At 27.9% G+C, this 25,799-nt stretch overlaps 2 protein-coding genes and 1 non-coding gene across 3 annotated transcripts; all 3 read right to left on the bottom strand.

Annotated features, from left to right (window-relative positions):
- Positions 1 to 760: 760 nt before the first annotated feature.
- On the bottom strand, positions 761 to 7,991 carry LOC130981901 (probable cytosolic oligopeptidase A). The gene is made up of 17 exons (XM_057905648.1): positions 7,554 to 7,991; positions 7,270 to 7,437; positions 6,471 to 6,594; positions 5,989 to 6,065; positions 5,535 to 5,678; positions 5,216 to 5,446; positions 5,056 to 5,146; positions 4,669 to 4,790; positions 3,977 to 4,084; positions 3,645 to 3,890; positions 3,026 to 3,171; positions 2,495 to 2,612; positions 2,081 to 2,240; positions 1,867 to 1,898; positions 1,650 to 1,715; positions 1,221 to 1,292; positions 761 to 972 (listed from the first exon to the last, which is right to left on the bottom strand). Exons 1-17 carry the CDS (start codon positions 7,950 to 7,952, stop codon positions 889 to 891), a joined length of 2,388 nt encoding a protein of 795 aa, XP_057761631.1. The 5' UTR covers positions 7,953 to 7,991; the 3' UTR covers positions 761 to 888.
- An 11,369-nt stretch (positions 7,992 to 19,360) lies between these two features.
- LOC130981865 (serine hydroxymethyltransferase, mitochondrial-like) lies at positions 19,361 to 23,714 on the bottom strand. Its single transcript, XM_057905602.1, has 14 exons — positions 23,480 to 23,714; positions 23,281 to 23,331; positions 23,071 to 23,157; positions 22,670 to 22,791; positions 22,507 to 22,583; positions 22,150 to 22,274; positions 21,779 to 21,871; positions 21,498 to 21,590; positions 21,080 to 21,382; positions 20,605 to 20,670; positions 20,424 to 20,501; positions 20,137 to 20,248; positions 19,781 to 19,891; positions 19,361 to 19,682 (listed from the first exon to the last, which is right to left on the bottom strand). The coding sequence occupies exons 1-14, from the start codon at positions 23,573 to 23,575 to the stop codon at positions 19,534 to 19,536; spliced, it is 1,563 nt and encodes a 520-aa protein (XP_057761585.1). The 5' UTR covers positions 23,576 to 23,714; the 3' UTR covers positions 19,361 to 19,533.
- Positions 23,715 to 25,448: 1,734 nt separating this feature from the next.
- Positions 25,449 to 25,522, bottom strand: TRNAN-GUU (transfer RNA asparagine (anticodon GUU)). The gene has a single exon. It is a non-coding gene; the product is annotated as a tRNA-Asn (tRNA).
- Between the last annotated feature and the right edge of the window lie 277 nt (positions 25,523 to 25,799).

Raw genomic sequence — 25,799 nt, 5'->3', positions numbered from 1 at the left:
AATAATACAGCAGTAAATTAAACTGATTTTTTATTAGATAATAGCGTGTGTTACAAACTTATTATGACATATATCACCGTCGAATTGATAGAAGATTAATTTAATCAATTGTTGTATTAAAATATTTACATTTTGGATTTGGATTTTCTAAATTTTGAATTTTACTTTAGAGAGTAAAGTTTGATCTCTCACCCTTTAATGGTTTCTCTCTCATATTTTCTCTTGGTCCCACCTATGAAATAAATAGTGAGAGATCAAACTTTACTCTCTAAAGTAAAATTCAAAATTTAAAGAATCCAAATCCCTTTTTGAGTTTGTTTGATTTTACATAGGCCTTCTTTTTTCAATTATTTGCCTTTGCCTTATGCTATTTTTTTACTTTTGGAGTTCTACAAGAATCGAACTCTTGACCTTTCAGATATAAAATTCTAATACCATGTTATGAATAATTCGAATGGGTCTTAGTAACTTAGAGTGCTCTTGATTCATCATTTTGCAAATGTACAAATATATTTTGTGAAGAAATGTTCATCATTTGTTTGCTAACTTTATAAAATAGTGACAAAGGTCTTTCAAAGTAGATGACACACCCACTTTAACCATAACTTCAACTAGTTCGTCCCCATCCACCACTACCTCAGCAAAGACGTGAAGGCACCGAATCCAAGTTGTTAGAACGTAGCCTTCACAATTAGGAATTAGCTACATTTTTATTAGTCATGTGTGTGTTTGATAATTGATGATTGGAAAAAAAGGCAGATAAAGCAAAAATGTATATTTCTATTCAATGTTGTAAACTGAGGATAATATTTTGAAAAATGTAACTGTAACTACATGAATGTTCAAAAAGAATTCAGTCCCACTTCACAGTATTGAACAACTCCATTATCATGAAGCTGCAACAGATAGTAGGCCACTGTGCCTAAGCAAAGCATCTGGTGTTGGTTCTCTTCCACGGAATTGCACAAATACCTGCATTTAGCCACAACATATCATGATCAATCGCGAATTCGAGACATTAGATACGCATCTAGATGCTTCGTCAAACATGGTTACACGACCAAAAGGGATTATGCGATATAAAGTATAAAGCGATTTCTCTTGAAATTTTTAATTATATGATGGTAGTATATGTAATTTATCCTAAACCATAAACATGTCCATCATGATATCTTCTAGAACTTATTTTCCATTAGTAGGGTCAGGGTGCATTATCTGACCTCAAGTGGTGCTTTGCCACCTCCAAGAGCAAGAACAGTCTCACGGAACCTGTGGCCTGTTTCCTTAACAGCCTGCATAATGCATAAATGATCACAATTAAGCATGTGACAAAGTGGTAACTGGTAAGGGAACAGTAGCCGAACCAAACAAGGGTCTAGGTCAAGCAACAACTGCTAACATAACCCAACCAATTACGCAACTTATTTAGAATGCAATCGTCCACTGTGATAAAAAGATCATGTTTTAAAACCACATTGTGCAGAAAATCTTATTATTTTACAAGAGTGCACCATTTGTTTAATAAATTACAAAAATAGAAGTGATAGATTGTTATACTGTATGTTTCTATTAGAAAATAATTTAAAAAGTGGGGGATTTTTAAGCCTAAAACAGAATGGCATAAACGGATGCGTTGTTTTTAAATGTACCTCGTTATTTTCCAATCCAGCATCTTCGAATGCTGAGAATGCATCTGCAGACAACACCTCAGCCCACTGCACGATAGATAAAATCATTGTAAGGTACAGTTTTCTTTCTTGCTTTGTTAGAGATGCAAAGTGGGTTCTATAAGGAAACGAGGGAGATATATATATATACCCTCAATATGAGAAATTTCAATCAATGAAGAAGTAATAAAGATTATACCTTGTAACTATAGTATCCAGCAGCATATCCACCTAAAAGAAAATAATATGCAGAAAATTAAATAAATTGGAGTTACATTTTGTAGAGATATTTGCATGATGCTAGTACTTAAAGAACATCAAGCATCTCGTACTACTCGATGCGAGACTTCGGGAACACCATAATACCCAAGTTCCTAACACATGACTACAAAAGTATAATATGCACAGCAAACCTGCAAATATATGCATGAAGCTGCAAAGGAATCTGTCTTCTGGTAATGGAGGAATCACTTGAGTTCTCTCAGAAACTCTGCGGTCAATGTCATAGATGGATTCTGGTCCACCTGGAACATATTTTGTATGAAGTTCAAGATCTAGGCTAGCAAATTTTATCTGCACGTTATATTAAAGGGGAATAAATATTAGAAGGTAAGTCACATAATAATATAAATAATCCAAACTCAACAATCAGCATAAAATTTTGAAGTTCAAAATGCATAGATTACTAAAGCCTTAACAAGTTAAATCATTCATTCAAGATTTAATTAAAACCCAATAAGATAGATTTATGGATGAACAAATATTACAAGAATCAGGTTTATTAATTTCATCCTTCAGAAACAAGGAACGAGAGAAAGAACTCTCACCTGTCGAAGACTCATAGACCCAGCACGAAAAGTCCTAGCAGCAACAAGCTTCAAATATACATCTTCAGGAAGACTCTCCCCAGTCTCAAAATGCTTTGCAATGCCCATTAGTGTCTCCCTAAAGCCCAAAAAGGAAAGAGAAAGAAAAATGAGCTATAAAAGAAAATGCATAATACTAATACCGTAGTTGAAATATCATAACTGGCTACTCAGAAGATACAAAAGTGCAACAAGCTACCACTATAAATAAGGTTAAAAGGGATTAGGTTGCTCAATCAAACTGTTAACAAGTCCAGGAATTTCAATTTTCACAGTGCCCTAGAAAGAAGAAAAGGAGAAGAAATTGGAGTGTAGAATATTAAACCAAGAACACATTCTATTGATGCCCAAAGTATTAAAACAAAAGAATTGATTTTCTAAATTGTTTATATGGCAAAACCATAAGTTACTTAGAGGGATCACTCTAAAAGATGACGAAAGATATGATCAAATACAGTGGGGTTAGACAATTAGACATATATTGCTCCTTACCTATGGTAACACCAGTTTTCCATAAACTGAGAAGGCAATTCAACAGCATCCCACTCAATCCCTCTAATACCAGCAACCAAACCCTCATCTTGCTTAGTAAGCATATGCTGAAGTGCATGGCCAAATTCATGGAAGACAGTCTCAACCTGATTAAAAAGAAAGGGAAAAAACGCTAGTTTATGAAACAGTTATGAATTCATAACATGAATACAAACCAATAATTACATCTTGTTCTACAAGTTGAGAATTATCCAAAATTTACATTATCCTAGCCTATATATCATGCAATATCAAGCAAACTCATTACAATTTGCCACCTTGTGTAAGCAATGGTGGTTTGACCTTTGGCAGAACCACAAGAGAACCATGACTGCTTTTAGTACACATCGACTTTGCATAGAACACATCAAGGTAGATACCCACTTAAAACCTGAGTTCAAATTTTAAAATATGCAGTTATTTGGGATCTTGAACTGAAAAAGCACACTGCTTTTTCCATAACTTCTTAATTTACTTGGGATTTTGAAATGATAGAGTGCATAGCTAAAGTCACATTCAAGAAGGAATCTAAAATAGGCGGGAAAAAATAAAATAAAATAAAAAAGAACAACTAAGTTACCTCACGGAATGTCATCAAACTTGGCTTGTTGCCCACCGGAGGTGTTTGATTGCATACCATGTGAGCAATAGGCAACCTTGCTGAGGTACCATCTCGTGCCAATACACGACTACGAGCGACAACTTCACCCATCCATGCACCTCCCTTTTTCTCAGAAGGACGACTATAAGGATCAAAATAGAAATACGCAATTGGATTACCAGAAGAATCTTTCACGCGAAAGAACCTGACATCAGTGTTCCAAACCTTAAAAACAATAATCATGCATCAGTAAATTTAAATAATTTTTCTCATTACAAAAACCAAAGCTGAACAAACATGAATTCAGTTACCGGAGCTAGACCATCAGCTGGCTCAATTTCAATGCCAAAGAGTGTTTTTGCTAGGTTAAAGAGTCCATCCATAACCTTTGGCAGAGAAAAGTAAGGACGCAGTTCTTCCTACAAGACAAAAGCAGAAGTCTTCAGCTTTTGAAGGCAGATTAAAGACAAAAAAAATTATTACAAGAAATGGAATCTTGACACAGTTGACTCATTATTCAAGAGTTAACAGGGATAACTAATCATTAAAATATAATAAGAAGAAAACACCAAGGGAGGAAGAATTCTGTTAGGATTCCAATAATATATGCGCTAGTTATCACTGGTCGCTAGTATGTGTTAGTTAAGAGTAGTTAGGCAGGTAACTTGATTAGTATAAATATATGTGATAGGATAGAGGTAAGAGTGACTTGTCATTTGAGTAACTTTTGGTTGTTAGGAGTGTTGAGAGGCCTCTTAACATCCTCTCTACCCTGTCGTTGCGTGTAATACATCAATAAACACTAGTATTCTGATTCAGTTCTAATATTCTTCCTATAAATGGCTGCATGAACAGTGAATCGAATACTCCATGATGTGGCGTGGAAATTAATCTTTGTTTTAATCACTTCAATTCTGGTAATCGTCTTGTTTTAACAGTTAAAATCAAAATTAAAACCTAGTGATTTTTTCCAAGTAAAAGCTTTTTGGGGGAGGGGAGAAACCTCATTAATGTCATATTTTGACTCCCGAAGCCTCTCACTCCAAAAGGTAATGTCCCAATGTTTCAAATCATCAGCTTCCAATGCACCCTTATTTTTGGAGAATTTCTTTAGATCTTCCATATCTGCTTGGTAAGAAATGAAACGCTTAAAGATGTTACTTGATTAAAGGAAAATGGATATTTAAAAAAAATTATATAAGAAAATCACGTGTCAGAACTTGTGTCAAGGATTCGAAACAGAAAAGCCATGAATTATTACTATTATGAATAATTCAATTACAGTGACGTGCTAACTCCATCAAGATACATGATGCATCTTTACCATAAATAACAATAAAGCAGCCAGTAAAGAAATAGAAACAATATAAAGAGATGTCCTTTGCACTACCTTGCACTGCAGCATCCCAGGAAACTTTCCTAAGCTTTTCTAGAAGTTCTTCTGCTTTATTAACAGTTGCCATTTTGGTTGCCATGCTAATCTGATGGATTCTACATCAGCAGCCTACAACAGGATTCTACTCTTAATAAAGAAAAGATATAAAATATACCTCAGCATAGTTATTGTAGTTGAGAAGCTTGGCCTTTTCCATCCTAAGCTTTAAAATTTGCTCAATTATTTTAGTGTTGTCCAAATCTCCAGTAGATGCACGGGTTATATATGCACGATAGACTTCCTCACGCAAAGAACGATTGCGCGCATGTTGCATAACAGCAATAAAACTTGGAGCATCCAATGTAATTATCCATGGCCCATTATCGGCAGTGGCATTTTCATGTCCCTGCATGCTCCCACTAAGTAGTTAGAATTCAAAAAGATAGCTGATTGTCATAACTTGAAAAATAACATAATATGCCAACATGGCAAACCTTGGACACCGCGATTTGTGCAGCTAACCCAAGAGCAGTGGCAGGTAACCCTTCAATGTCTTTCTTATCTGTGATTAGCTTTTCAAACTTCTTTGTTGCATCCAGAACATTCTCCTCAAACTTTTGTGATAACTTTTCCAGCTCCTATGGATAAAATTATAATCAAGAGAAAATTTTAAAACAAAAAATTTAAGTAAAATGTACCTCATGAAATTTTGTTTTGGTCCTAAAGAATTAAAGCTCAATTACTTTGGATCAGGAATTATAGCACATGCGTAGAAATATAGAATCTTTCAAACACAATCTTATTAGCATATTTGAAGTACTTGGGAATCAGGATATTATGGGTGGGGGAGACATATATTGCCAATGCACTTGGAATTTCAAGCCAGTGTAAAAAGAACAACTTGGGAAACATATTAGCATTTGTTTTATAATAGTCATAAAAACAAACCTGTTCAATTTTGTTAAATTGTTCTCTTTTATCATCTTCAAGGGACACACCGTTAAGAACCGCCTCCTTTATTTGGCCTGCAAAAGCACAAGTGAAACTGTTATTTGGCAATTATAAAATGACAAATCCGATCATGTGAATAGTAAAACATAACCACACTTCCATATTCAGAACAGTGAAGAACTTATTCTGTATAAGTTGAAAAACATAGTTACATGGATTCCATATTACATGCCAAACACCAAAAACAAAAGGCACGACACATAATTGTCCATCTTGGGCATAGTATCCCATCCCAGCATCAAACTAGCAAAAGAGAATATCTATAAATAAGGAAAATCCTCCAACTTAATAGATGAAATCTAAGAAGCTTTGGGGATATAACAGAGCATTTCAAGCAACTCAACAGTAACAAGCTAACACCAGTAAAATATCCAGAAAAGAATGTCATTATAGCATCAGAAGACATCTAAAAAACTTACTTTCAACAATACGTTTGCGAGCCTCACTCAGGGTCTGCCAATCGGGTGACTCTCGAATGGCTTTAAATGCATTATAAATAGGCTTACTCTGCCCGAGCTTAAGCTGAAACTTAACCTTCTCTGCCTGCAGACAAAACCCAAGCCCATCTAGTCGTTAGTACAACAACAGTACACTTGGAAACCATTTAACATGAGAAAAGAATTCTATTTCCTTTAAGAAAAGAATTCATTTCTATTTGAAACTCAATAGCATGATTTGGAATGACTATAATATATTAATAGAATAGAATTCAAATTTGAAGAGTGTGAGTGGATTTGGAAATCAGACCCCTTTTGGTCTGATTTACAAATGAAGGAAAAATGAGAATTGAAATTCTCAAAGGAATTCAAATCATTCATTTTTAGTTGTTCCAAAGCAAGAAAAAGAATTCAACTCTTGAGTGAATTCTAATTTCTAGCATTCGAAACAAGCTCTTATAGTTCATAAGCGAAATACACACTACACAAGAGTTGACTAAAAGCTAAACTGCAAGTTCCAAACTTCCAGATTACTCTAAGAGTCTAAGACAAAAATCTTCTACGCAATATTTGAGGGGGGAGGACAAGACAAACATGCTGCAATGATATAGTAGTACTTGCAACAAGAAAATGATCATATGTTAAAAGTTAAGAAACCCTTGCACAATATCCCAAATTAACAAATTCAGAGAAACAAACAGAATACATAATAGAATTCAAACACTCACCAGAATATTTACAAATTCACATAACCAAAACAAAAATACGCAGAAAACAATACCTGAACATCTTCAATGGCAGAACGGAGCTCAGAAGTATCCTTCACAGACTTGAGGTGATTGACAATGCCCCAAACAACAACCAAACTGTCCACAATCTTCTCCAACGGTTCCACCAGCTTCGGCCACGAAGGTTCCACGTTACGCTCTAGTTCCTCCAATTCTCCTTCCTACATTAAAAAAATCAGAAAAAAAAACGAATTTAAAAACCAAAAACGACGAAGATCCATTTCCCAAAACGCGAGGAGAAGAGACCAAACGAGAAGAAAGACTCGAACTTGCATACCAATTGCCTGAGGAGAGTTCGGATTGCGGGTCGCACGTGCTTGGCCTCTACGGCGTCGAACGGCGGGAACTCAAAGTCTTGAAGCAAAGGGTTCCCTTCAACGACGTCGTCGCGTGAAGAAGCTGCAACTGAGAACGAAGAAGAATGAGAGTGAGAAGGAGCGAATGGTGTTGGCGAAGTTGGCTTATGAATTGCGTCGAGGCAGAAGGAGAGAGAAGAAGACCAGAGGGGACAGGGACGGGATTTTGAGAATTGTTTGGGGCGAAAAATGGAAGAAGAGTAACGCCTTAGAAGTGGGTTGTGGCGGTGAATGGTGGAGAGTGTGAGAGTGAAGCGAGTTGCCATTAGCATGTTTGCTATAACAACTGCTCCCAGCACAATTCTCTCTCTTTGTCTCATTTTTTAAACGCTTTCTGCTATGTTATAATCTTCGATATTTTTCGGGAGTTACGTTATGGAAAACAAAAATATGTCTGGTACATACTGATATATGGTCTTATGAATAATGTCAAATATTTTTTTTTTTCATTTTATTTTGTCCTGTGATTAGTGAGTAGAGAACTTTTGTGCATTTCTGTTTTCTACTTTTCTTACTTAAATGGTTAACATAAATAGATCTAAATAATTTTATCATAGTTAGAAATATGAGAATGCACGAACAAAATAACCACCTGAATAAATCAACCTAGCAAAGGAATTCCGAAGCGCAACTGAGTTTGCTAGGGTTCGTGTTTTTTTTGCTAGGGTTCGTGTTTTACGCCCACTTTTGTACAAATACAAAGTGTATTAACCCGTGTCATGCACGCGATAAAATTAAAATTATAATTTTAAATTATTGTGTTAAGATTAATTTAAATTATAATAAGTTGATTATTAAAAATATAACATATTATGTATTATTTGTTTTTACTTAATCTAGTGTTAAATATATTAACTCTAAAATAGTTATTAATTGGTTTTAGTAATCTACTTTTTTCAATAAATCGAACATATATACTCAATATGACTATACATAACTTAATAATACTTAGACCTACCAACAAATTTTTATATGTTGTTTTACTGTCAAAAAAGAACATATCATAATTAACTCAAAATAAATAATAAATTATTAGAAAATTCTAATGCACAAAATTCTCTAATAAATAATAAATAATTTAAATCTACTAAAAAATAACTCAACATTTTTTTATGTCTGCAAAACATATACCCGAAATAATATTATATCAATGTTAGTATATAGTTTTACAATCATCGACCGTATTTACTATACGTGACTCCTTCTTAAAAGTTATTCTACACACTTGTGCAGTTGGAAGATAAATTACTGAGCTTTATTTTATTTTTCTAAATTATTATAATTATGCATTATTCATTAAATGCTAATTATAATATTGTAATATAATTATCAATAATGATATTTTTCTAAAATAAATTTAGAAGAGATAATAGTACTTTCATTTTGGAGGAAAAATGAATTCATGAGGAATTGACACCTCACTTTTATTAGTTGATAATGTATTAAATATTAATTTTATATAATTATAATAAAAATATTTCTCTTAATATAATCATGCATTATTCGTTAAATGTTAAATGTAATATAATTATAATAAATATATTTTTCTAAAATAAATTTAGAAAAAAAATAGTGATTTCATTTTAGAGAAAAAATTCAAAAGGAATTAACACCTCACTTTTATTAGTTGGAGAAAAAATCCGGTTTTAGTATATTTTGTCATTATTATACATTTTTCTCTAATCATATATCCACTGTTTTCTTTTCTTTGTTTCAGCATTTTGAATCTGGGTTTAACTTTTCGTAGTTCTCACTTCTCAATCATTCTATTAGATGTAGTTGATAACTATTGAAATTCTTCGATTAGTATAGGAGAAAAATATATTATTATATGATAGAATTAATATGAGTATATTTTATTATTAAATAAACAAAGTTAATATAAAATAAAATTATACATAAAAAAGCAAAGAAAATAAAATTAAAATAGCAAAAGTGATAAAAAATTATTTTTATAATTTTATTTTGTCATTTTTATGTATAGAATATTAGAAAATAGTAAATTTTTAACTAAATTAATTTATACTTGTTGTATTCAATTTAAATAAGTAATAAATTATCTTATTTTAATTTATTCATTAAATTTATATATCATAAAAATTAAATCAAATAATTAATATACATAATTTTAAATTGTATGATGCTTAAATATCTATTCAAATCAATTAGTTGATATAATTAATTCATCATAATGAATTGTCTTTAATGAGTTAAACAAAATAAAGCAGAAGCATGCTACGTTGATTCTATCATTAAAGGTAAAAATTCGATTTTTATATAATAGAATAGATAATATAATAGATGGTGAAAAAGAGAAAGATAAATATTTTAGATTTTAAGTTGTTTTATTTGGATGTTGCAATGTGAGTATCACATTATTTTACTTATTCTACTTTATAGATCTTTTTGTAACTTTATTTCAGTATCAATAGAATTTCACTATCTTTGAGTACTAAATTAAAATTCAAAATGAAACTGACAAAAAAGTAAAAAGTATAAAATTACTGATTGAAAAACACTCTAAATAATAAAAAATCAAATTAACTTTAATATTAAATTTATTAATACGATTTTAATTTTATATAATAGTTAGATAATAGATTAGTAAAAGTAAAGAGAAGAATGACTTTAATTAATATTTTATAAAATATTCATTTAAAATAATTAAAAAATATACAATTATGATATTATTAAAAATAATACATTTTTATGTTAAAAAATTATATTTAAATAAAATATTTATAAAATATAAAATTTAGAGTAACATAGTTTCATGAACATTAATCATTAATCAATTATGAACTAACATAAAATTATAATATAATTTTTTTATGAAAAAATAATCAATAATTAATATTAATAAATATAAAAATCATCCAAACACTTTGATTAAAAGTATGAGTGGTTAATTATTATTCATTATTAATAATATTTTGTTCATAACAAAAACTAAAAATATAATTATTCAGATTTATATTTTAGAAAAATAAACGTATAAATAACAAATAATCTATTTTATCATGTATATGATAAATTAATGAATTAAACTAACTGATATAATGAATTATAATTAATTAATTGGTATAAATTATAATAAATTATATGATATTTAAAAAGAAAATAAAATGAATAAAAATAAATAGAAGAATAGAAGACTATAATAAAATAAATTGAATGTGAGTTTTTTTTTTACAAATTTTATATCACATCCGCTTCAATAATAATAAATAAAAATACATCAACTTAATATCTAAGAGAAAATGATGAGATAAAATCATAACACAATTCTAAAATAAAAGTTTAAATTAAACCATAATATCATTGCACAACACAAATTGAAAGTAATTTCACACTACAATATACCACATAAATATGTAAATGACTTAAGGTTAATTACAAATTTTTTTATTTATGCATACATGATAACACCATAGTCTATAAATATTTAATGGATAACATATCATATATTGCTCTAAATGATGAGCATGGGAGTTGAAGAGTGTGTGCTGATTTGTGTCCATGATAGTTGCTTTTTTGTGACGATGCCTCATAAGAAGAAAAAGAATTGTTGTAAAAGCTACTCAATGAACGAGTAATTGGTAAATTAATGATATTTTCTTCTAGCATATATGATCTTTTATACTGGTAAAATAAAAATGGAAGGAATAAAATTTTGTATTTTTATATTAGAAATAAAATTTGATATTTATCCTAATAAAATTAAATAACTAATTAGTTATATTTAAATAAATTAAATAAATTAAATAAAAATATTTTTAAGAATTAATCAAATCAATTAGTCAACACAAATAATTAGTATAATTAATTTTATTTGATTTATTAAATTCAAAAAATAAACTAGAAAATAATTGATTGAATTAATTAGTTGATATAATTAATTTATTGTAATTGATTGGATTTAATGAATTACAAAAATAAATAGGAAAATATAGGAGACAATGATTTTTTAACTAAATTAATATGTATTTATTGTATTTAATCAGTATAAGTAACAAATCATCTATGTTATTATGTACCTTATAAATTAATGAATTAAAATAATTGATATAATAAATTATAATTATTTGATTGATATAAATTATAATAAATTGTGTGATATTTAAATACCTAATCAAATCAATTAGTTCATATAATTAATTTAATTGATATAATTAGTTGATATAGAAGTATACCACACTCATCATGAAGTGCAGAAATTCAATTTTTATATAATAAAAATATATATTCTTATATATATTATAGAAATATGATTTGATTCCATTAACTTGCTTATTTTTTTTAACTTGCCATCTATATTCAGCATGGAATTTTAATTTTTTTAAAATAAATTTAGAAGAGAGAATAGTACTTTTATTTTAGAGAGAAAATAAATTCATGAAGAATTGAAACCTCCCTTTCATTAGTTGATAATGCATTAAATATTAATTTTATATAATTATAATAAATATATTTTCCTAAATTAGTATAACCATACATTATTCATTAAATGTTAATTGTAATATAAATATAATAAAGATATTTTTGTAAAATAAATTTAGAAGAGAGGAAAGTGCTTTCATTTTAGAAGAAAAATGAATTTATGAAAAATTGACACGTCACTTCAATTAGTTAGGAAAAAATATAATTTTAGTATATTAAATAGAAATATATTATTATTATTATTATTATTATTATTATTATTAAAATAATTAAAAATATTTTTGATTGATAATTGATAAATAATTTAATAATGTATTAAATATGAATTTTATATAATTATAATAAAAATATTTTTTTAAATTAGTATAATTATGCATTATTCATTAAATGCATTCATTTTGGAAGAAAAATGAATTTATGAGGAATTCATACCTCACTCTCATTAGTTGAGAAAAAACTCAATTTTAATATATTAAGTAAATTATATAAATAGAAATACTTGCTAAGTATATATAAAAAAGGAGATATATAATTATATATAATATAATTTCTATATATGTAACATATATAAATTGTTATAATTATAGAGACTTATTATAATTATATTAAATTTAATTATGAATGTAAATAAATAAAAGTGATAATAATTAATATTATTTTTTCTTTTTTATATTTAATATTTACCGTAAATATAAAAAATATTGAGAAAAAAAGTAGGTACCGACTTTATTTTATTTTATTTTACGTCATGAAATTTTTTACTAAAATTAATGGAGGAAAAAAATCTTTATGATTATATATCAATCTCAATCACAATAAATAAGATGAATCGGTTGAGCAACTAACAAATTTAACGGATAAATGTTATTTTCCATTTATAAAAAAAATGAAGTAACATGCATGCGTATATTAATATAGGAAGAATATATACTCACAGCTTTAAAATCTTCAAGAATATTTGATTGTATTATCCTTCAAATCAAAAAATCCATCCTTTATTTTCATTAAATATTTATATTAATTCAATTAAATGAGTATTTTAATAAAAGAAAAGATTATTATTATTATTATTATTATTATTATTATTATTATTATTATTATTATTATTATTATTATTGAAGAATAACGACAATTATCGTTATTAATATTAAATTAATTATTAATATATATATTGAATTATCATTAATATTAAATTAGTTATTTATATATATATTTAAACTTGATTATTTATATTAAATATATTTAATGATTATTAAAAATTAATCATATAATTATCATTATTAATAACCTATTATTAATAACTAATTTATATTTCTCTAAAATATAATTTTCTATCTTATTATTATTATTATTATTATTATTATTATTATTATTATTATTATTATTATTATTATTATTATTATATAGGTCACTATTAAGATAATAACTTATCACTAATAAAATTTTAGGATAATGAATAAAAAATATAATTATATCAATATAATTAAAATTAAAATAGTTAAATTAAGTACATTTGTATAAATTATAATAAATTACACAACATTTAAAAAGAAAATAAAAATGAATAAGAAGAAAATAAAAATAAATAAAATAGATAGAAAACTACAATAAAATAAATTGAATATGAAAGTTTTTTTTGGTACATTTTATATCACATCCGTTTTTCAGTAATAATAAAAAATAAAAATACGTCAACTTGATATCTAAAAAAAAATGATGAGATAAAATCATAATACAGTTATAAAGTAAAAGCTTAAATTAGAACACAATATCATTACACAACACATATTAAAAGTAATTTCACACTACAATATATACCACAAACAGGTAAATGACTTAAATTTAAATACGAAATATTTTTTATTTATGCATACATGATAATACCATGGTCTATAAATATTTCATAGATAATATATCTTATTTAGCTCTGAATGATAAGCACCTAAGTTGGAGAGTGTGGTAATTTGTGTCCACGATAGTTGCCTTCTTGTAACGACACCTCATAGGAAGAAAAAAAATTGTTGTAAAAGATATCAAATGAAAGAGTAATTGGTAAACGAATGATATTTTCTTCTAGCATACATGATCTTTTATAGTGAAAAAATAAAAATGGAAGGAATTAAATTTTATATTTTTACATTAGGAATAGAATTTGATATTTATCCTAATAAAATTATTATTATTATCAATATAAATGGGTTAATAACTTGCCACTAATAAAATCATTGGATAATGAATAAGAATTAGAAGGATATCAATATAATTAAAATGAATATAATTAAAATGTTTAAAAATATTTTTGATTGATAATTAGTTTAATAATGCATTAAATATTGATTTTATATCTATACCAATATATAATGGGGATATGGGAGTTTGGTATCCAATTTCTTCTTCCCATTTTACCCTCTTTCTTTTTTTCAAGAAAAGGGTTTACCCACTTCACTTTTAATTAAAAAAAAACTGTTACTACGTATTTAATTTTTTATTTTTTTAAAAAAATTGTTTTTACCCATGACAAAGTTTAAAACTAATTTATTTTATTTCAAGTAATAACATAATTTATTGATATTCTATAACAAAATTAATTAAATTACAATACACGGTTTAAATATTTCTGATGTCTATTGTTTATCTTAAAAAAATTACATATAAATGTGTACTCCTTAATTAAATCTATACCAATATATAATGGATTATACCAATGTATAATGGGATAGGAAAATTTGGTATCTAATTTATTCTCCCTATTTTACCCTTATTTTTTTTATGTTCATTAAACATTGAATTCAATATAATAAATTGTTACTATGTCCTCCATTTTTTTATTTTTTTATCAAAAAAAGAATTTATCCCATGACAGAGTATCAAATTAATTCACTTTCAACTCCACGACATATTTTAAAACTGATTTACTTCCAATAAAAAAACTGCTACCAACTGACCCACTTTCAATAAAAAACTGATCCACCTTCAGTCGTACTTAACTCGCAAGAGAATTAAATTACTCTTTCACTTTCAATTTTGGTCTCGCAAACATTTTTCTTCTCTGCATCTTTCTATCACGAAATCAACAATCACGTCAACATCAACTACTTGGACATAATCTGCTAGGCGAAGAAGACAGAAAATGACAGAACCTAACTAGAAGACGTGTAACTTATTGGGAGATGATTCGACAAGAAAACAAGTTGCCATATCAATTAATACAACTACACAAGTGGAGGTACCACAAACACAGAAGTAGCCCGATTCACTACAATTAGAACAGGCAAATAGAAATCTATAACAATATAATGTCGATACGGAGTTATTTAAATAAAAGAACTTCCACAATTAACAGCAACACATTTTCTTCTATCTCATTTTTATTTTGTATTTCACTAATAGTTGTAGAAACCGTAACCTCTTCTTCAATTCTTTATTCAAATAATTTATCCTTTTATTAATTTTATCCATTTTCAATTTTTTTATTTCTCTTTCCAATTCTGAATGTGCTTCTCTGTATGTAACAATTATTTGAATGAGTTTCTGTGATTTTCTGAACTAGATAGTGATTATGCTAAATGTTGATTTTGGACGCCATGTATGAAAGGAGAAAAAAATAATTAGGGATGAAAAATAATTTTTATCGATTTTATCGTTTTATTTTGGGTATATTCTTTATGTGAGTACTTTATACCAATAGTTGATCTCATTATTCAATTTTTAGTGCTTCTCCTCTCACCATTAGGTGCACTTTTCTGTATTATTACTGTTGTCATCATTCTCCTTCCTTTAATATCTATCGCCTCCATTTTTTCCTGGCTTCCATTCACTACAATTGCAAATTTTATACCGTTTTACTGCAGTTATTAATTTCACGCATAACTTTCACCTTCATTTCCTTTCTCTTCAGTTTACTTACCAAACTGTATTAATTCTTATATATTTTTAATCTATCTTTCACATCCAAAGTTTTATTTCATCAATTTAATTTTAAAAAAATTATTATTTTTTGTCTGATATTTGTTTTTAAATTTTTTTGACATGTATATACCTATCAATAATGAACCGAATAACTCTCATAAATTATTTTGTTAATTTTTTTTATTTTTTAAATGGTTTTGTACAAGATAAAATTATTTTTAAAATTTTTTAAAGTATTAATTATGAAAAATATTTTTTTAAATTTTAAGTGCATCAATATTTACCCGTTAAATCTCAATTTTTTTAAACTGCTTTGTATTTAATGATGTTATTTTTTTAATTTTCTAAATTATTGATTATATAAAGTATTGGAATTAAAATTAGAGTACATAAATATTTATTTTTAAATTAAATTAAATAAATTATACAGCAAAAAATTTATTAATTTTGTATTCCACAATATTATTTGTTTGGCATATAGTCCTGATTATTTGATGAGTTTAATTTTGATGGTGATTAGATGCACGTGTAAAACTATTTTACACTAATAAAACATCAAATTTAAATTCTTATTTGATTAGCATAAGAAGACGCAAAAAAAATTGCAACTACCAATGATTTGTTAAAATATTGATATATTTATTTCTTAAACTATTAACGATGTAGAGTTCTGACATTTAAGTACATGAAAATTTGTTTATAATTCAATTAAAATAAATAATTTATTTTTCAAAAAAATTAATTAATTAAATATTATTTGTTTGGCATATAGTATTGATTATTTGATTGGCATATAAAAGATGCAAAAAATATATATATATGTATCTATCAATAGTAAAGTGAAAAAATTCTCATAGATATTTTGCTAATTATTTTTTTTTAATTTTAATCAGTTTTATGTCAGTTAATATTATTTTTTTATTAAATATTAGATTGACATATAACATTAAAGATATGGTAGGATAATAACACCTATAAATTAGCTTTTTTAAATAACCTGATAACACAACAAATATCTAAATTTTTTGTTATATATTTTTTAACAGTTTCAACTTTTACAATATTATACAAGCTAATTTAGATAGCCAATATAAAGTAAAATAAATAACAACAAGAAGATAGAATTTCACTTTTTGTTATATAGTACAAAAATAATATAATAATATAATAAATTATAATAAAAATAAAGTAAAATAAGTAACAGCAAGAAGATATAGAATTTTATTTTTTGTTTTGTAGTACAAAGATAATATAATAATCTAATAAATTTTAATATTCTGGTACAAAAGAACATAAAATTTAGCATGTATTTTATACTGGTGGCGGACTTTGGTGTACACATAGCATAACTCAAACTTAATATTATTCTTTTCGGTAGCTTTTTATCTTTTTATTTTAATTTTATTAAAAAATACTAATATAATTTACTTTTAACTTTTAACTTTTAAGATAAATGTAAGGATGTGACATTTTATGTATTAGACAATGTAAAAAATTTATTATAGAAGAAGTTAAGAATATAAGAGAGAGAGAGAGAATTTTTTAACCTATTAAATATGAGTTATATCAAGTGATGATTAAGAAATATATTAGAACTTTTAATTCAAAAAAAAATTTATTACTCTCTTTATACAGTGTTTCACTTTAACTAACTATTTTTTATGGATAGTATTTAAGTGACAAACAAAATAGTAAGAAGGTTCGTATTAGATTATGAAAATTAATATCATCCTTATAGTAGGATCGCATTATTTCAAAACATGCAAAATAAAATAATAAAATAGTTTAATTAATTTACACAATAAAACAAACGTATAACTTATATAATAGTAGTCAAATGTAAGAAGTAATGACAGTCTTTTATTCTAAGGGCCTATATTAAATTGCAACTTAATTTTATAATTATTAGTTAAAAACTTACAATAATATATTATTTTTATTATATTAGTTAAAATAATATATTTTAATATTATTTTTAAGGATTACTGACATCAAATTTTGATAATTTGAGCAAAAATTTTGAATGTTTTATGTGGTACATTTTTTTAATAGAATAATAAGACAACTTAAAATTCACATCAAGAAAAATTATTGTTTTTATACATTTAAATATTCAGAAGACATAAAAACCAATTCTTTTAACAACACTTCAACGACTCATAAAAGTTAACATAATAAATGATTATAGATTAAAGTGATAAACAAGATTGAAAGTTGCGATAATAGTACTTGGTGATAATTAATTACGACTGGGTGAAGAGAAGGTGTGAGGAGAAGAAGAAAATGAGAAAGGAGAATAAGGCAATAATAGTGTGCGATAGAAATAATAGTAAGAGAAAATAATAGTGTGTGGTACAATAAGAAGATATAATAAAAATATACATTAATAATTCAAAAAAAATCTTAAAATTAAAGATAATTTAATAAATTGAATATAAAATTTAAAAATAAAATATTTTTATCTATTAAAATTATAAATATAAAATTAAAAATAAAATATTTTTATTTATTAGAATTATGAATAAAATAAAAAAATACTTTAAATATAAATTTTTATATTTGCTTCAAATTAAATACTGTTAAAAAATAAATAAATAAACTTTATAATATTTATAAATAATTACTTTATAAATATTTATCTTAATTTTATTACACATAATAATAATATAATAAATTTTTTAATATCTTATTTAAAAAATATATAACAAGGAATTTAAAAAATAAATAATATATTAGTAAAAAATAAATTTTAATTTAAAAAAAATAATAGAAAAGCGGCTGAACAGGTACGATAGTGCCTGTTGAGCCGCTAGTAATTATAATAAAGATATTTTCCTAAATTAGTATAATTATGTATTATTCATTAAAATAATTAAAAATATTTTTTATTAATAATTGATAAATAGTTTAATAATGCATTAAATATTGATTTTATATAATTATAATAAAGATATTTTCCTAAATTAGTATAATCATGCATCATTCATTAAATGTATTTATTTTGGAGGGAAAATGGATTCACGAGAAAGTGACACCTCACTTTTATTAGTTGAGGGAAAACTCAGTTTTAGTATATTAAGTAGATGAGAACAATTTCGATACGTTACTAACAACATTTTTGTTAATTTTTGTCAACTTTTGTTTATATATGTGTTTAATGGAAATGTCTTTGTGAATGTGTCTAATATAAATATTTTTTTGATGGCTGTCTAATAAAAATGTCTTTATATATATATGTTTTAGATGTGTTTTTTTATACATGTGTTTAAAATATAATAATTAATTATTATTGATAATAAGTTGGCAGATAATATAGTGCACGATGTCATGCCGCACCGCTGCGTACCCAGCCGTACTGGCGCGGTGCCATGACGGCGCCTTAAAATTTGATTGTTTAAGCCTTTTATTGCATAATAATAACAATAATCTATACATTTTTTTCGAGAAAGTATCAATATCGATCAGGTTTTTTTCTACGTTCATATTCATAGCATCATCAACATATATGTTTTTTTTTTGCATGATGAAAAATTTGTTCTCTTTCTCTTTCTCTCAGTTCTTGTACTTCATGGTTGCTTTATCGAAACCAATGGTTGGGAATTGTTTCGCGTATTCCTCCACGTCGTGACGGAGCTTCGCAATCTCTGTTTGGAAGTAAGTAGACGACTGAATTGTGGCTAAGAAATCCTTCAGCTTTGTTCCTGATTTGAAAAATAATAAATTATAAAACAAAAATCAATATTTGATGGAATAAACACAAGTTCCAGAATCATAATTCAAGATTTTATTGGATTCTAACCTTTGCTCTCTGCCTTTATCTTCACAGCCAAATTTACTGCTGCATCGAAAAATTCTGCTACCTTGACAAAATCCTCCTCAACAAATCCCCTAGAAGTGAGAGCAGGAGTTCCTGAAATCCCCAAGGTAATCAAGATTACTCACAAAGGATCGTTTTGTTTACGAATTCAGCCAATATGCCCTAAATGTTTGATCCTTTTGACAAAATTTACTAATTTTGTTAGCTATAGTCTTTTAAATTTTGGTTATTTCATCAGTAATCTTTATCAGCCACATGATCTTATGCAGAAAAATATGGTAGTTCACTCCCCAAGTCAAAACAATAAATATGTAAAGCAATGGTGGAGGTTGTAGTACCCATCCTGATGCCACCAGGAACCATGGCAGACACATCTCCAGGAACTGTGTTTTTGTTGGCTGCAATGTGCACTGCTTCCAACACCTTCTCAACTCTGGAGCCATCAATACCCTGATTCAGGATTTTTGAGAAAGAACATTAGACTCACTTTATGAAGGTATGAAAATTTTCCCTAACTTCATCTCAGCCATATGGCTATTACATAGAAATCATTAGAAATGAATGTTATAGACTCAATGGTTACTCAATGATCCTTGCATGCAATATGAAGATAGTTGATTGTTACCTTGTTCTTCAGATTCACCAAAACTAGATGATTCTCAGTTCCACCAGAAACAAGCTCATAGCCCCTCACACTCAGAGCCTAAAAATTTAACAAGGAGTTCATTCATGTGGTCTAACATGTTGTAAAAACTAAAGATCTGTGTCTAAGAGAAGAGGCATTTTATTTCCCCCTTCTAATATACCTGTGCAAATTTTGAGCAATTACTGAGAACCTGTTCTTGATATGCTTTGTACTCTGATGTTGTAGCCTAAATCCACACAAGGAAAAGAAAAAAATGGTTACCATCAATTAATAAATATATGCAGCGCTTAGTATGCGTTTGCAAAATTGCAACTATTTGCTAAAGACAGAGCTAGAAAGAAAGTGATGCATCCATATAAATTGGTTGCAGGATGATCATTTGAAAGGTTCATCAGGATAACAATTCTTGTTTGTTTTTATAAATTTGCTTCTAAGGTTGCCACACCCACACTCATTATTTTCTCACCTCAATCTTTTGGAATTTTTGAAAGTTACCTTTTGAAGTAAATCCAGTTGATATCACTCAATACAATGTCACACTCTTAATCAACTCCAGAAAACCTTCAATATATATACCTCAATATCAAGCAAAAATAGTGACAGTAAAATTAACGGATCAATCTCTATTTGTGTACCTGCTTCAGTGCAACAGCTAAACCAGTAATAGTGTGGTTGTGGGGACCACCTTGCAGTCCAGGGAACACTGCTTGGTTGATTTTGTCCTCATAATCATACAACACCTCTTTTCCTTGTTTGTTAATTTCCTTCACCCCCTTCCTGAAGAAGATCATAGCTCCACGTGGGCCACGAAGCGACTTGTGAGTTGTGGTGGTCACTATATCTGCATAATCAAAAGGGGATGGGATAACACCAGCTGCAACCAATCCACTGATGTGTGCCATATCTGCCAGCATCACAGCCTTGTGTTTATCACACACCTGAAACATGTTTCATGAGTTCAACTTTGGTCCTCAAAAACCATTGAGTAAAAAAGAAAGAAGAAGAACACAAGACAATCTATTAATGTTCATAAAATCATTCTGTACGATATACCTTGCGGATGCGTGCATAATCATACAGACGTGCATAAGCACTTGCTCCAGCAACTATTAGTTTTGGCCTGAAAAGTGTAGCCGTTGCCTCCAACTGCATTTGAATGTTGCTCAAATCTTAAAAAACTCTTATTAACACAAGTGGTACACAAATATTCAAATTGAGAGTAGACTAATTTGAGGCAAATGGGGATTGGAAAATTTTCAATCACTCAGCAAGTGAAAAGTACAATTGAAGGTTATACAGAGACCATGATACAAGACTGCAATGTGCAAAAATACCTGGTCATAATCGATATATCCTGTGCTTTCATTCAGTCTGTATGGCATTGTCTCAAAAAATATAGAGACTGCAGAAATCTTTTTGGTATCAGTCTGCATCATGACAATAGTGACTATTACTTTCTTATCCTTAATTGATTGTAACTCTATACAAATAATAGACAAGAATTTCCCCCATTGCTGAAATGAAAATCCATTAATCAAAATAATCTTATGTTTCATAAAGGACTGCCAAGTTATTCTAGTAAATCTCAGAACTTTATTAGGAGGGGGGGGGGGGGGGGGATGACAACAGTGATCATTGATCTATTTCCATATATCTAACTAGATTTTATTGAAACAGGTAAATGAGTGGGGGAAGTTGATAATACCTGGTATCCATGAGAAAGATGCCCTCCATGAGGAAGGTCAAGCGCCATGATTCGCTCATGAGGTTTCAGCAATGCGGTATACACATGAAAATTTGCAGGTGAACCAGACAGAGGTTGCACATTTACTGCAAAATAGGGGTAAGAGACACATAAGCTACATTTCCTTCTCTCTTGTTTTTTCTTTTTTTTATTCTTTCCCCCCCTTCCTTTGGGAATCAAAACAACATATTGAACACAGAAATATTCATTGGAGAAAGTGTGAGATGTGAAAGCAAAGTCCTATGAAGCTAAAACAGGGATATTTGTCCATATACAATGAAAAACAAATCAGGTACTATGTTAGTGTTGTGTGATTACCTCCCCATTTTGCCGGATCCAACCGGAACGCTTCCAAGGCACGCTTCTGGCATAGTGTTTCAGCCATGTCAATATACCTGAAATAAGAAAGATCAGAAATCATTGAATTGATTCAATATTTCAATGTGACACTCCTATAGAAGAAAGCGAAAGAGTGACATACTCATTTCCACCATAGTATCTGGCACCAGGATATCCCTCACTGTATTTGTTTGTCATGATAGACCCTACAGCTTCCATCACAGAGACAGAGGTGAAATTTTCTGAGGGTATGAGTTCCAGCCCCTTCACAAATACAAAAACAAGAAGTCAGTCAGTCCATATGTGTGGTGAAAACTGAAAAACAAAACTCTACCATCATCTCATCAGTCATCATATATGATAGTTGATAGGCAATCAAACATTCAATCCAATATTCCCCCTGGCTAGGAAGAATCATAATATCATGCAGCATAAACTCAGCACTGTCAAATGTTTTGCATAAACTCAGATAGTTGGATAATTTTTTTCAAGATTTTCTATATCCCTGGCAAAGATGCAAGTAATAATAAACTAATATATTACCTTCCATTGTCTAGCTTTCTCTAGCTCAATTATATCAGCAATCTCAGGATCAACTTCCTCAAGTGAAGCATTCAATTGCTTTGGCCACTTCAAAGGCAAATCAATATATTACGATAGAAGTCTGATTTTTCTTCCTTTCTGCTTGAAAGTTGAAACAATATGTATATCTAGATATGCAATACATTAACTGTAATTATATAATAAGCTTACCGAAACTCGGGATTTTTCTTTGTCGTAAACAGCTTCATCAGGTAAAGAGGACTACATTCAAAAGCAAGGGAAAGGAATGGCAAGTAGTTAATTGATTAAGGTAGGGGAGCAATAGAAGATTATGAATATGAATATTTGTTATTATAAAGATAATAATATAATATAAAGCATATATGTTGGAAATTTGATTAATGAAGACCTTGTAGTAAACAGTGGTGCCTGCACTGAAGAGAGGACGTAAAGGCTTGTCCATGGAAGAAGAAAGCCTGCGAAGAAGCGCCATTGCCATTGCCATCTCCAAGACACAAAACACAGGGTGTGTGTGTGTGTTATTGTGTATGTTTTTTCTCTTGTAACGTAGTTTACAGGTTTTGGTTGTTTTGTTTGTTTCTGTTGAGTTTTGATTTTGGTGGTTGGTGGCTCTTGATGATCCACTCCTTATTCCTTAGTCCCACTTCTAAGTAAGTTATGTATAAATAACTATCAAATATTTTAATTTTAATTTGAGGAGTTTGATTGTCATGTATTCATTATTCAATAAGATCTTTGCATTTGCATTTGCATAGTTCTAAAACAATATAAGTTGTTGAGTTGAGTATTTTTGTTAACATGATGAGATATTCATGTAAAATACTTTTTATCATGATAATATATAAATTAAATTTAAAGTTTAAATGGTTACCTTTTAAAATAAGGTTGTGATTATAATATATTTTTAATGCGAATTTATCATATGATTATTTCTCTATATATCTGATGTTATGCTTAACAATATGTAAAAAAAAAAATACCTAACAACGAATAAAATTAAATTGTATATGGAAAAGAACTAATTTTTGGCTTATTATAAATTTAATTTTAATGTGTTAAACTGTTAATAATGTAAAAAAATTGTACACATATATCTAATTATATAGTCATTGTCATATTAATAAAAATAGCTTTTTTCACAACTAATGTGTGAAATCAAAAGAACAAATTAATTATAATTAAATAATTGTGTTAAATAATTTTTATTAACAATGTATCACAAATAAATTAATTATATATACATAAAAAAACAGGCATTTGCGTATATGGAGACAAGTTAATAGAAGTTGATATGTATACTTTGTGACTTTGTCTTATAGTCAATAATGATTTTTGTGACCGAAATTTAAGATATGTATTGGTTACAAGTGAAGATGGCCATGAAAGGCCTATCCACAACAACCATTTCTTGGCCACAGGGTAGACCTTTGGCATATGTTTGGTTCTGATAGGGTTAAGTGAAAAATGATTGAAACACATTTTGCCACCAAAGCCTTGTAACCTTTTTATCTAACAAATGAGGACTCTTCTTTAGCCAACTTCTTGTGTTGATTTGTGGGAGTTGGAGATGGCAATTCTACTTGGTTTTGCGAATATTTATCCCACTCTTATTTGACTGAGGCGGGTAATTATCCGCCTTAGTACTATATGGAGTGAATTTTGGGGAATAAGATCTTTGACGGACGAGACAAAATTAAATTTAAGTAATATTCGTCTTAATTTAGGTAATATTTGTCCTTATTTATTCTAGTATATATATATAAATGACTAGTAAAATTATTAATAATGTTGTATTATTATAAAATTTTGTATTTTAATTTATATTATGTATGTGATTATCGTTATATAAAATATATGTTAAAATATAAAATACATATTAAAAATGAATTAAATAATATATATGTTTATATATAATTATATGATGGTTGATTTTAGTAGCTAATTTTAGTATATAAATAATATTTTTAATTTAGATGGTCTAATCTAATAAACTATATAACCAGGAAAATGAAAAAGAAAAATACAATTTTCCCTCCAAAGACAAACAAAAGAATTGGTGTTATCCCACATATACTTTCTCCTCCAATCCAGTACCTCTCCTCAAATGAGGGTTTTGTATTTTCTTTTTTTGGTCCAATTAGAAACTTAGAGCTGGTTGATTAAGAACCTTGAAGCCCAAGTGGTGTAGTTATTTAAAGGGCTATCCTAATATATACTACCACGAGAAGTTGTATATGGACCTTTATCAACATATATATTTTTCTCAGACAAAAAGAGAACATAGTAAGATCCAAGAGTTAACAAAAACAATTTATGAACTAAGAATAAAAAAAACAAAAAGCAAGATATTAAACAAACGCTAGAAGGAGGGCTTGAACCTCCGACCTTGTAGTTAACAGCCACACGCTCTAACCAACTGAGCTATTCCAGCTTAATGATTAGATATGAAACTAAATATTATGTGACAGAAATATTTAGATAGAGTTTAATAATAAAGAACCCTCCTAATTATGTTTTCTATAAACACATAAATTATGAGATCAAACTCAGAGTAAAGTATTTTCACTTGGAAGTCTAATTTTCTTCAAAGTATATAGATACTATGAATAATATTCAACCAAAATTCATACATTTGTAGCTTAAAAGGTATACAAATTAAAATGGCTATGCATATATATCTTGGCGTGATATGTTGTGTTCTGCTTCAA

This window comes from Arachis stenosperma, chromosome 5, assembly GCF_014773155.1.
Source record: "Arachis stenosperma cultivar V10309 chromosome 5, arast.V10309.gnm1.PFL2, whole genome shotgun sequence".
NCBI lineage: Eukaryota > Viridiplantae > Streptophyta > Magnoliopsida > Fabales > Fabaceae > Arachis > Arachis stenosperma.
This window is presented reverse-complemented; position numbering and strand designations above follow the sequence as displayed.

Coding starts and splice junctions, on each gene's coding strand:
- LOC130981865 (XM_057905602.1), bottom strand. CDS start 23,575: ATGGCAATGGCAATGGCGCTTCTTCGCAGGCTTTCTTCTTCCATGGAC. Junction 21,872..22,149: donor ATCTTTCTCATGGATACCAG/GTATTATCAACT, acceptor GTCATGATGCAG/ACTGATACCAAAAAGATTTC. Junction 20,671..21,079: donor TAGCTGTTGCACTGAAGCAG/GTACACAAATAG, acceptor GTGTGGATTTAG/GCTACAACATCAGAGTACAA.
- LOC130981901 (XM_057905648.1), bottom strand. CDS start 7,952: ATGAGACAAAGAGAGAGAATTGTGCTGGGAGCAGTTGTTATAGCAAAC. Junction 7,438..7,553: donor GAACTCTCCTCAGGCAATTG/GTATGCAAGTTC, acceptor TTTTTAATGTAG/GAAGGAGAATTGGAGGAACT. Junction 2,241..2,494: donor GGTCTATGAGTCTTCGACAG/GTGAGAGTTCTT, acceptor TATAACGTGCAG/ATAAAATTTGCTAGCCTAGA.